This window comes from Rhinopithecus bieti, unplaced genomic scaffold (assembly GCF_001698545.2).
Source record: "Rhinopithecus bieti isolate Rb0 unplaced genomic scaffold, ASM169854v2 scaffold_13710, whole genome shotgun sequence".
Taxonomy (NCBI): domain Eukaryota; kingdom Metazoa; phylum Chordata; class Mammalia; order Primates; family Cercopithecidae; genus Rhinopithecus; species Rhinopithecus bieti.
This window is the reverse complement of record NW_016807962.1, coordinates 1,607,726-1,619,925: the sequence shown is the minus strand read 5'-3', so window position 1 is coordinate 1,619,925 and position 12,200 is coordinate 1,607,726. Positions and strand designations below refer to the sequence as shown.

At 40.0% G+C, this 12,200-nt stretch overlaps 1 protein-coding gene across 1 annotated transcript in view; it reads right to left on the bottom strand.

Annotated features, from left to right (window-relative positions):
* C5 (complement C5) overlaps nt 1–12,200 on the bottom strand; it is a 112,051-nt gene that overhangs the window by 31,637 nt on the left and 68,214 nt on the right. The window contains exons 23-26 of the mRNA XM_017884218.1: nt 9,980–10,069; nt 8,015–8,227; nt 7,495–7,570; nt 162–321 (exon numbers count right to left, since the gene is read on the bottom strand). Of these exons, the coding sequence (XP_017739707.1) occupies nt 162–321; nt 7,495–7,570; nt 8,015–8,227; nt 9,980–10,069 (539 nt within the window). The remainder of the gene's footprint in view (nt 1–161; nt 322–7,494; nt 7,571–8,014; nt 8,228–9,979; nt 10,070–12,200) is intronic.

Sequence of the window (12,200 nt, the reverse complement as noted above, 5' to 3'; positions counted from 1 at the left end):
ATTATGGGAAGACCTTTGTATTTTTTGCTTGTTCACAAAAGGAATTTCTTGTAGAATTACATTTTTTTTCCTTCTTCTTCTTCATCCTCCCATCATCGGATGAGAATACAACTCAAACTGTAAATAAAACTATTGCCAATTTTTGCATTTGGTTTCCTTACCTGTAATTTTATTGGTTGATACTGTGAATTTTCCTTGAAAGATCCATTATCTAATTGATAATTCTCAACCAGCCACAATAAAGAATTACATATTGAATTTTGGTTCTGCTCTACATATTTATGTACTTGTCCAAGTACTCTTAAAGCAAAAGCTGTTAACCTTTAAGACAAAATAAAATAAATAAATATTTAGAACACTGAATCCCTTTTGGCTTTCAATTAGTTTATACAACTTTATTCTTTACAAGAACATAACATTTTAAAACACACAATTCCAAAGTAAGTCACCATTTTACAAAGGAAGGGAAGATTTTTGGAATACCTCCAAAACATTCAGTAAACAACTGTGAACAGCACATCTTCTGTGATTACAACATTGTTAGCTAGCACACAAGCTAAAAATTGATTCCTGATAAAAGAATTACACTCTAAAGTTAAAGATAACAGAGATAAAATAAATAGTTTTTGAGTCAAGGCATTGACCCATGAACATGAGGCATGAAAATCATATAATTCTAGATTGTAAAATCTGTACATGCCATGGAATCTAAATTCCTATCTGAGCCCCCAAGTCCCCTTTCCCAATATCCCTGGAGTGTTTATCTCACTTGTCTTTGAGTGCTGCCATTGACACAGAACTTACTACCCCACAGGAAATTTTAATAATCATTAAAATTACTTAGTCAAAAAGCAAATTCAAGTCTCTACTAATACCCATCGAAGAGTATCAGAGAGGATTGGGCTCATCCCCCCGTAACATCTCTTCACTCTCTCAGTCGCCCAGGAGTCCCCATTCCCCAGGGCCTCAGATGTCTGAGACTCAGACCACTTTACTCGCTCTCCCACTTCCCCTCACTTAAAAAATGTGTGTTTCTTTTCATTTTCATTTTAAAATGTATTTTAAGCATTTTAAAGACGTAAAACTCTCACATGATTCAAAAATCCAAAAGTGAAGCCTGGGTATCACAGTGAGACATTGTCTCTACAAAAAATGCAAAACATTAGACAGACGTGGTGGCATGCACCTATAGTCTCAGCTACTTGGGAGGCTAAGGTGGGAGGATTACTTGAGCCTAAGAGGTAGAGGCTGCAGTAAACTGAGATTGTGCCACTGCCTCCAGCCTGAGTGACAGAGACTTTTTCCAAAAAAATGAAAAAAACCCAAAAGCACAAAGGGATATATAATGAAAAGTCCCCTTCTAGCAGTCCCTGTACCCCTCCACCTCCCAACAGAAGATGACCATTGTTTCTTGTACATTCTTCCAAATAGTAGGTACAACAATATAGCCTTCCCATCTACCTTTCCATCCCAACCACACCAAAATAGTGGGAGAATGTTTACATTATCCTGTACTTGCCTTCTTTTCTATTTAGTAATATGCCTTAGAGATCTAGATTAATACATAAAATTTCCTCGTTCTTTTACAAGTGATTTTATACATTAAATTATAGTATTTTGGTACAGATGCACCAAAGCTATTTAAGCCATTTCTCTTTCTGTAGACATTTAGGTTGTTCTCAGTCTTTGTTCTAATTGCTTTAATTATTTTTAAAATTATTGTTTTGATATTAATTGGAACTTGCCCCTCCACAACTAGGGGCCTTTTCCTAATTCTTTCTCTAAAAACATTAGAAACTTATTTTCCATTCTATTGACTTTTAGGGGGTAAGAATTGAGAACTCCTCTCTTTTTAATCCCCTCACACTGCTCTCAAGGAGGAGAAATACTTCTATGGATTGCTCAGGTTCAAGGACAGTCACATTTTCAAAGATTGGCCCACATTTTATATTGGGTCTCTTTTGGGATTTTGGCTTTTGGAAGTCTCTCTTCTTTTAGCAGGCTAGAAAGGTATATGAGTGCCGTTATGCGGCCAGGCTGCCTCTCCACTTATCTATACAGCCAGGCTGCCTCTCCACTTGTCTATTTGGCCCATGATATACCCTCCCCGTACTTTAGTTACATATTTGAAAAAAGGCAATGGCAATAAATAGAAACAATGAACTCATCCTTTGGGATCAATTATAAAGATTAAATATATGAACATACTTAAAATAGTTCTGGATTATAGTAAGTATTCAATAGGTATAAGCTCTTACTCTCTCTTTTTTTTTTTCTTCAGACAGACTCTCGCTCTATTGCCCAGGCTGGAGTGTAATGGCACAATCTTGGCTCCCTGCAACTTCCGCCTCCCAGGTTGAAGTGATTCTCCTGCCTCAGCCTCCTAAGTAGGTGGGACTACAGGCACGTGCCACCACGGCCCAGCTAATTTTTGTATTTTTAGTAGAGACGGGGTTTCACCATGTTGGCTAGGCTGATCTCGAACTCCTGACCTCAGGTGATCCACCTGCCTCAGCCTCCCAAAGTGCTGGGATTATAGATGTGAGCCACTGTGCCCGGCTTTTATAAGCTCTTACTCTTATCTCTCTTTCTCTTTGGTACTCTTGGGTGTCTCGGCCCTAGAGTCCTTAAAGAGTAGGGGTCTGGACAGCTCTTCCCTAAAGGTAAAGCAAATACAACTTCTCTAGCTTTTTGCATTCTCCTCTTCCCACTTACCTGTCCCTTGGAGACTGCCCTGAAATTCAAATTTTAAGTGTGACTTGGAGGAAAGAAGTAGGCTATTTGATTTGCTTTTGTTCCAGACCCTAGGCTACCTCTATAAGTTCTTAATATGGTCTAGTTTAGTTCCTCATGTTTTACAATAGGGTCTGGGACTAAACATTTAGAGTAGAAAAGAATTTTTTAGTCACCTTGGAGAGAAATCTGGCAAAATCTGATAAAACTGTAAATATGCATTCTTTATGTTCCAGCAATTCTATCTCCTGGGATATACCCTAGAGAAACTCTCACACATGTGCACAAAGAGACATATGAAGATGTTCGTTATCACATTGTTTGTAATATTAAAATTTGGAAATGGTTGTTCGTCAAGATACGAATGGATAAAGATTATATACTATGTGATATATTTGTAAAATAAAATGCTGCATGGCAATGAAAAGGAGTGAGTTATATTTACTTATACTACTATATCTAAAATAACTAAAAGTATTAAAAGAAAAGATAAGTTACAGAATGATAGGTATACTAGTTATAATCATTTAGAAATACAAAAAGGGACTGTGAAGCCGTCACTTCATTTTGGAAACAAGTAACCATTCTTTCTTTTACCATGCTTAACTTTCTTTTTTTTTTTTTTTTTTTTTGAGACAGAGTCTCGCTCTGTCGCCCAGGCTGGAGTGCAGTGGCACGATCTCGGCTCACTGCAAACTCCGTCTCCCGGGTTTATGCCATTCTCCTGCCTCAGCCTCCCGAGTAGCTGGGACTACAGGCGCCCGCCCCTTGCCCGGCTAGTTTTTTGTATTTTTTTAGTAGAGACGGGGTTTCACCGTATTCGCCAGGATGGTCTCGATCTCCTGACCTCGTGATCCGCCCGTCTCGGCCTCCCAAAGTGCTGGGATTACAGGCTTGAGCCACCGTGCCTGGCCCATGCTTAACTTTCTTAAACAGTGCTTGCTTAAGAATTCCAGGAACCAGCCATGAGATAAAAATCAAGGTTGCGAAATGTCCCCTGAAGAAAAACACTGAGCAGTTAATCTACAAACTTGTTCCAGTCTAGCTGACCACTAGATGGCCCATTACTCAAGATAATAATCAGAACAAGACATGCTGACCTGCATGTAGCTAACTCCTGCACATAGTTTTCCAAGCCCCTTCCCCTTTAAAATCCCTCTGGCCAGCCTAGGGCATTTGGGATAGTTTCATGACTCTAGTCTGCATCTCCTCAGGTTGCTGGCTTTTGAATTAACCTGCTTTTCCTCCCACCAATCCTAGTCTCGAGTTTGGCATCTGAGCAGTGAGCAGCCAAACTGGAGTTAAGTTACATCTATATGATTTCATGTATATATATATTATATAAAATATTTAAAATGTTATGGAAAGATGCATAAACTCATGATAGTGAATGCCCTTGGGGGAAAGAAACAGAAATAAGATGAAGGTTTGTAGTGAAAGAGAAAACTTCAATATCCATAATTTTTTTTTTTTTAAAAGGCGAATACAAAAAATGTTCATAGTCATCAATTTAGGGTTTTGTTAATATGAATCATATTTGCACTTTAAAAAATCTTCTTTACATTTCTCAAGAAAAGTTTGAGGGTATTTAGGTGCTGGACATTTTCTTCTATGTCTATTATTTCTTTCAAGGAACTTACGGAGTTGGGTCTATGTTTCAGTCTTGCCCCAAACTCTTGAAAGGCTCTAAGAGTTTACTGAGAGACTGTTGCACCTTCCTGTGGGGCTTTCTGCTCTCCAGGCATCTATTTCCCAGGTCCTGCTGTGTCAGTTTCCAGTCTTCATTGACACTCACTCCCACTCCTGCATCCTGGGTTATCCTTTGGTTGGTGTGCTGCAGGGGTCTATGAGCCTTTTATTTTATTTTTTTATATTTTTAATGTTTTATTAAAGACAAGGTCTCCTTATGTTACTCAGGCTGGTCTTGAACTCCTGTGCTCAAGCCATCCTCCTGCTTCAGCCTCCCAAAGTGCTAGAATTATAGGTGTGAGCCACTGCACCTGGCCCTGTGTGTCTTTTAAAGTGTGTCACCCACACAAGGTCAGGCCTAATTCTAAGGTATAATCTATGGAACTTGGTAGCTGATCAGAGATAAAGCCAAAAGGAAAGGAAGGAATCAAAAACCAATTGACGATTCTGACTTGATCAACGGGGGACAAAGGGCAGGGTATTGTTGTGCACTGAGTAAAGAAACAGAGCCGGGCACGGTGGCTCACACCTGTAATCCCAGCACTTTGGGAGGCCAAGGTGGGTGGATCACCTGAGGTCAGGAGTTTGAGACCAGCCTCAACATGGAGAAACCCCGTCTCTACTAAATACAAAATTAGCCAGGCATGGTGGTGAATGCCTGTAATCCCAGCTACTCGGGAGACTGAGGCAGGAGAATTGCTTGAACTTGGGAGGCGGAGGTTGCGGTGAGCTGACATCGCACCATTGCACTCTAGCCTGGGCAACAAGAGCGAAACTCCGTCTCTAAAAAAAAAAAACACAAAAAAAAAAAAAGAACAGAGAAGTGTATTGAGGAGAGAAATAATGAAATTGACACATATTGTGCTTGAAGAACCTTCTGGCTCCTGGAAAACCTAAAATGTGGGATCTAGGAACATTTCCTACCTTCTTAGGAAAAGAAGTTAGCTTTGAAACATTGATTAGAGGCCCATTGGCTAGATGTTATGGAAGTCATGGGCAAAAATGAGATTGTTAACCAGAGAAGGATTACAGAAATAAAGAGGGCCAAAGATAAAAATTCTGGGAAATTTCAGTAGCTCTTTAAAATAAAAAAACAATTGGCCAAGCGTCGGTGGCTTCATGACCTTGTAATCCCAGCATTTGGGAGGTGGGTGTGGTCACGACGGTCAAGGATCGAGACCTTCCCTGGCCATGGGTGGGTGAAAACCCCCATCTTTCTATTAAAAATACAAAAATTAAGCAGGCATGATGGTGCACGCCCCTGTAATCCAGGGGGCTCTCAGTGAGGCTGGAGCCAGGAGAATCGGTCTTCGGAACCCGGGGAGGCGAGGTTGTAAGTGAGCTGAGATTGTGCCCACTGCACTCCAGCCTGGGGACAGAGCAAGACTCTGTCTCGAAAAAAAAAAAGAAAAGAAAAAAATATAAAATTTAAAGTATAAAGTATTCTAGGTTGTAAACTCCTTAAATACATTTAATATAGAACCTACAGGCCGAGCGCGGTGGCTCAAGCCTGTAATCCCAGCACTTTGGGAGGCCGAGACAGGTGGATCACGAGGTCAGGAGATCGAGACCATCCTGGCTAATATGGTGAAACCCCATCTCTACTAAAAAAAAATACAAAAAAAAAAAACTAGCCGGGCGAGGTGGTGGGCACCTGTAGTCCCAGCTACTCAGGAGGCTGAGGCAGGAGAATGGCGTAAACCCAGGAGGCGGAGCTTGCAGTGAGCTGAGATCCGGGCCACTGCACTCCAGCCTGGGCGACAGCAGCTGGCACACCACTTTTATTAAATATTTTGTCATAGCACGATGGTTACTTCGTTTTTTTTTTTTTTTTTTGAGACAGAGTCTCATTCTGTCACCCGGGCTGCAGTGCAGTGGTATGATCTCGGCTCACTGTAACCCTCGCCTCCTGGGTTTAAGCGATTCTCCTGCCTCAGCCTCCTGAGTAGCTGGGACTACAGGCACTTGCCACTATGCCCAGCTAATTTTTGTATTTTTAGTAAAGACGAGGTTTCACCATGTTGGCCAGGATGGTCTCGATCTCTTGACCTCATGATCTGCCTGCCTTGGCCTCCCAAAGTGCTGGGATTACAGGCGTGAGCCACCATGCCCAGCCAGTATTTTTTGAAAATAGACTGCCATATGGACTCTTAATTAATTCAGACTATCTTTCCCTTAAATCATCAGAATTTTGGAAGTTATGTTTCATTGAATAAATATTTATTGAGCATCTACTATGTGCCAGGTAGGTACCAGGCACTAGGGATACTTAGGACTTCCCACATGAAGCTTACCTTCCAGTGGGGGAGATACTCAATAGTGGAATAAGCAAGAACATTAGTAATCACGCTGAGGAGAAAAGAAATGATATGAGGTGTTGGGAGGGGAGTGGGTTGCAATTTTAGACATTATGATATAGCAGAGGCCTCCCTGAGGTGACATTTGGTAAAGACCTGAGGGAAATATGAGAGCCAGTCATGCTGATACCTAAGGAGGAGTATTTCAGACTGAGAAAACAGTGCAAAGGCCCTGAGGTGGAAGCATGCCTGATGTGTTTGAGGAAGGCCAGTGGGGCTGAATTGGAGGGAAAGAGAGTATAGGAGATAAAGGAGGAGACATGAGGTGGAGCCAGATCATATAGAGCCTTTGTAAATCACAATAAAAATTTTGGTTTTTACTCTGGGTAAGATGGGAAGCTCCTAAATGGTTCAGAGTGGCATGATCTAACATACATTTTAACAAGGTCACTTCAGTTGCTGTGCTGAGTATAGACTGAAGAGGATCAAGGGTTGAACCCAGACGACTAAGGGAGACTAGTGCAAGAATCCAGGTGGGAGAGGAAGGTGTCCTGGAACAGGATGGTGTGGTGGCGTTGGTGAGAAGTAGTCAAATTCAGGATATATTTTGAATCCGTATCTGCTGGATCAGATGTGAATTGTAAGAGAAACAGAGGAGTGAAGGATGACGAGGCTTTTAGCCTGAGCAACTCGAGGAATGGAGTTTCCATTGTGATTATTATTCTTTAGTTAATTAACCACTATATGAAAATGCAATTCAAAATCTTCTACTTACCAAGTGCTAGCACTGCCACCCTTCCACACGCTGTAAGAATAGTCAGCATTTCTGTAGGACATAATGCTCACCATCCCTAAGAGGCACAAGAAAAAGAACACAGTGCTTCACAGACCTCCCTTTCTACTCAAAAAACACTGTATCAGCCCCTGAGAATGGTAAGCTTCCTTTGGCGTTGGGCAGCAAGCATATGCTCTGTGGCCAGCATTGAACTTCTCAAAGGAAGCATATGAATTGCCTGAATTGGGAATTATCAAGTAGAACATTCTGATCTCATTCAAAAAGGAAGGAAGTGTTCTGTAGTTTGGAATGCAGGTGCCTTGTCTCTCATCCAGGCATTTTAGTAAGTTAAGCCAAAATGCTACAGAAATAATATTTATTTATATAGTAGAGTGCATCTCATGATTTTTTTTGCTAAAATTCTCTTATAAAGTTTTCTACAATTCACAACTTAAATATTAGTTTAATAAAAATATTAGTTTAAAATCACCCAATTTTTATGTGAAATACATTTTTTTACCTTCTTTTAATTTTTTCTTCAGGTTCCGCTTTTCAATTAATGGGTCGGAATGAAAAATATTCCAATGATTTCCTGTTTCCAGGTAGTGAAAAACATAGAATACTGGGACAACGCTCATTAGCTCCGCCTCTGCACTCCCTTTGGGGAGGTGGGTTAGGATATTGACGCCTTCCCGACTTAGAACTGCAGACAAGATCTCACCTACAAGCAGTCCTGAAACAAAAAAGATCAAAGTAGACACACCGCTTTTTATTCACTTCTTTTCTTTTCTTTTCTTTTCTTTTTTTTTTTTTTTTTTTTTTTTTGAGACGGAGGCTTGCTGTGTCTCCCAGACTGGAGTGCAGTGGCGCGATCTCCACCCACTGCAAGCTCCGCCTCCCGGGTTCATGCCATACACCTGCCTCAGCCTCCCGAGTAGCTGGGACTACAGGCGCCTGCCACCACGCCCGGCTAATTTTTTGTATTTTTAGTAGAGATGGGGTTTCACCGTGTTCGCCAGGATGGTCTTGATCTGCTGACCTCGTGATCCACCCGCCTCAGCCTCCCAAAGTGCTGGGATTACGGGCGTGAGCCACCGCGCCCAGCCTTTATTAACTTCTAACAGTATGCTCTCAAGAGAGAAGAACAATCATCTAGAGACGGTTATTCCCTTTTTATCTAGGCAGTTGACTTGCTTCTCAGAAATGGGGTGAGAAAAAAAGATCTGATTAGGAACATGAATATGAAAGAAACAAACAAAAATAAAGACTTTATAAATCACTAAAATATGGTGGTAGGTAATGTAATACAGTGGACTGATTGCTGCAAGAGAACATGGCAAATTAGTTGTCATTCAACCTGATAGTTTTAGACATCATAAACCATACTTACCAATTCCTTCCAGGAAGCAAAGCAAAGAGCCTGAACAGGGAGTGCTTGATGTGACTCTGTCTATAACTCACTGTGCAACCTTGGACATGCCACTTTCTTTTAGATCCAACAACAGGGTTGCACATGATCAAAAAGATCCTTTCCAGTACTAGCATTTTGTGATTCTAGGGTTTTATCTGAGATAAAAAGTAGTCAGGACATTCTATCATTCAGTAACATGTTATTGAATTGTAAAGCCTGGAGACTAGGGAAAACCTAGTCACTTGTGCAAATATCACTTCTGCAAATGTATCCAAGGGGAGGAGAACCCCTGCTATGGTTTGAATGTATATGTCTCTCCAAAATTCATATACTGAAGCCTAATTACCAAGGTGATAGTTTTAGAAGGTGGGGCTTTTTGAGAGGTGATTAGGTTATGATGGCTCCGCCCTAATGAGTGGGATTAATAATCTTATAGATGAGGTGTGAGGAAGTTGTTCACCCCTTTTCGCCCTTTTGCCTTTCCACTTTCTGCCACAGGAGGATACAGCAACATATGTCCTCATGGAAACAGACAGCGGCCCTTGCCAAACACCCAGTCTCTTGGTGCCTTGATCTTGGATTTCCCAGCCTCCCGAACTGTGAGAAATAAATTTGTATTATTTATAAATTTTGTTATTTTGTTATGGCAGCATAAATGGACTAAGACAACCCCTCTGGGACCAGTACTTCAGCAGAGCAGTGCTGTTCTCTCTAGGCCATGTGCAGGCCATAGGCCTTCTCTGGAGCAGGACTGGCCACTAAGACCATGGAAAGTTCTTTAAGTCTAGAAGCAACTGGACCCCCATTTTGGAGACATCTTTGAGCCAATGACAGTCCCTACCCTCCAATGGAGGAGAATCAATCTCCGTGTAAATCAGGCAGTTGGAAGAAGATAGTGGGAAAAGTGATCAAAGGTTTGAAAGTTGGGGGTGGGTAGGGGTGGAACACTCCTAAAGGTAGATCTGTGTGTGCTACTGAACACAGAAGTGGAGAAACAGAATAATCATGAGGATATTTGATTTTTGTTTGAAGCACCAAGTGAAGTGAGAACTAAAAATGGCGTTGTTAATTTACCTTTTACACTCAAAATCCTTTTGATTTCTGTTTTGGGGACCAAATCTAATGGTATCCTGTATGGGAACTCCTTTCGTCTGCTAATGGTACCTGTAATTTAGAAAATTTGGATTTATACAGAGTTTCCAGGGGAAGACTATTTGCAGATTATTTACAATGTATCACTTTCAAAGAATTTTTCAAAATAAAAGACTTATAATTAGACTATTAAAATTTTAAAAGAAAGTTAACAATCATCAAGGACTTTAATCAAATCCTAGGCTTGTATAATCTTATTAAACAAAGCATTAAATTTGGCTGTAAGCTTCCTGGTCATTATAAGATGTGAAATAAGTAGGTTATATAAATCTTATTCACCAGCAAAATATAGCATGCCAGCTTGCCCAAAGAGAGAAAACTGTTCCTGGAACTGAAAGCTAAGAATAACTAACATGTAATTTCTTAATCAACTATATATTGAACATTAGCTCCACAGGGAAGTATGACCTGAAATTCTTTCCACCTTCCCTTCCCAGTCTAGTTTTGATACTTTTTAATCTATGAGCAAAACAACAGAGTTTTAGCATACTGGTATCAGATAATTTTTCTACTGTAATCACTGGTTTATGTCCAAAAAAGGTAACATTGATCATTCCACTGATAGAGTACCAAGCATGCTACTAAGCTCTTTAAATGAATTATTGCATTCGATTCTCACAACAATCCTCTACGTTAGGTCTATTTTCGTTATTTTAATTTTATAGATGAGGAAATTGAGGCTTAGAAAGTGTTGCGTTCAAGGTCCCAGAACTAGTACAAGTGGAGCTGCAATCTGAACTCTGGAAGTTTTGCTGCAGAGCCCACACTAGTCACCACAAAGAGAATCCACCTCCCATTGTCCTGCGAAGAAAGCGCTTTGGGGGCAAGGATCATTTCTCATTCCAGCTGTAGTCCCAGCACTTAGCACAGACCCTGGCATATGGAAGATGATAAAGAAAAGTGAGTCACATTTACAATGTAATGGACAAGCCACGTGGCTTTCCTAAAAATGCAGGAGCATTCCTCATAAAACTTCTTTCTTCATTAACCCTTGATAAATGCGGAGGATATATCAAAATAAAACTCAGTGAAGACATTTAAGAGGTTTGCAGTTTGCGTGAAAGAGCATGAAGTTCAAAAACACCTTACTATGTATGTGGCACTGGGCAAGATACAACCTTTCATAGCCTCAATTTGTTAATCAGTTAAATGGAGTTAACAGTATTTTCCTCAAAGGATTTTTTGTGGGATAAAATAATATAGACAAAGAACCTGGCATACAATTCATGCTCAATATATGATACTTATTACAGATAGCTTTCAGATTATCTAGATTTGCTCCTTCACCATTTTCTCCATTGAAACATGCTCTTGACTATTTCAATTCCATTGGCAACTCTACTACCAGGTGGAAAAGGTTAAAAAGAAAGTTAAAACTAAGAGAAGTTAATTTTACTCCTTGTCTGTGGTCACGAATAGAAGACCCATCAAGACATCACATAAAAAGGCAGGTTCCAGACAGATTAAAACATTTTAAAGTCAAATCTATAAAATTAACAGAATAAAATATCCAGCAATATCTTTGTGAACTAAGAGTACAGAAAGACCTCTTAAAGATTACCTCAAAAATATATAACCATAAGATGAAATTATGATGGATTTGACTACATCAGCATAAAGAATTCCTTTTCAAAACCCATGAAGGCTTGTTGTTGCTCAAAGAGGTATATCAGAAATAAAATCAAGAAGAAATTTTAAAAAGATAACCCAAATGGAAAATTTTAAAACATGCAAAAGATACGAATAGGCAATTGACAGATGGGAAACCCAAATGGACAAGTATGTGAAGAAATGCTTAAAATCATTAGTAACCAGAAGAATCCAAATTAAAACAATAATGAGATATTGCTTTATACCCATTAAAAATGCCACATTTTAGAGAGACAAGTGTTGGTGAGGTTGTGGAGAGATGAGAACCCTCACGCACTGCTAATGGAAGTATAACCATTCTGAAGGGCAATATGACAGGACTAAATGGCATTAAATATGTATATACCCTTTGACCCAGCTCCTGGATATACAGTCCAGGTAAATGCTAACACGGATTTTTCAAGAGAAATATATTGTATATACAGTGATGGATAAAATGGTGAGGGAACATGTTTTGAAATTCTACGTAAGAAAAATGAATTAAGGCTGAAGG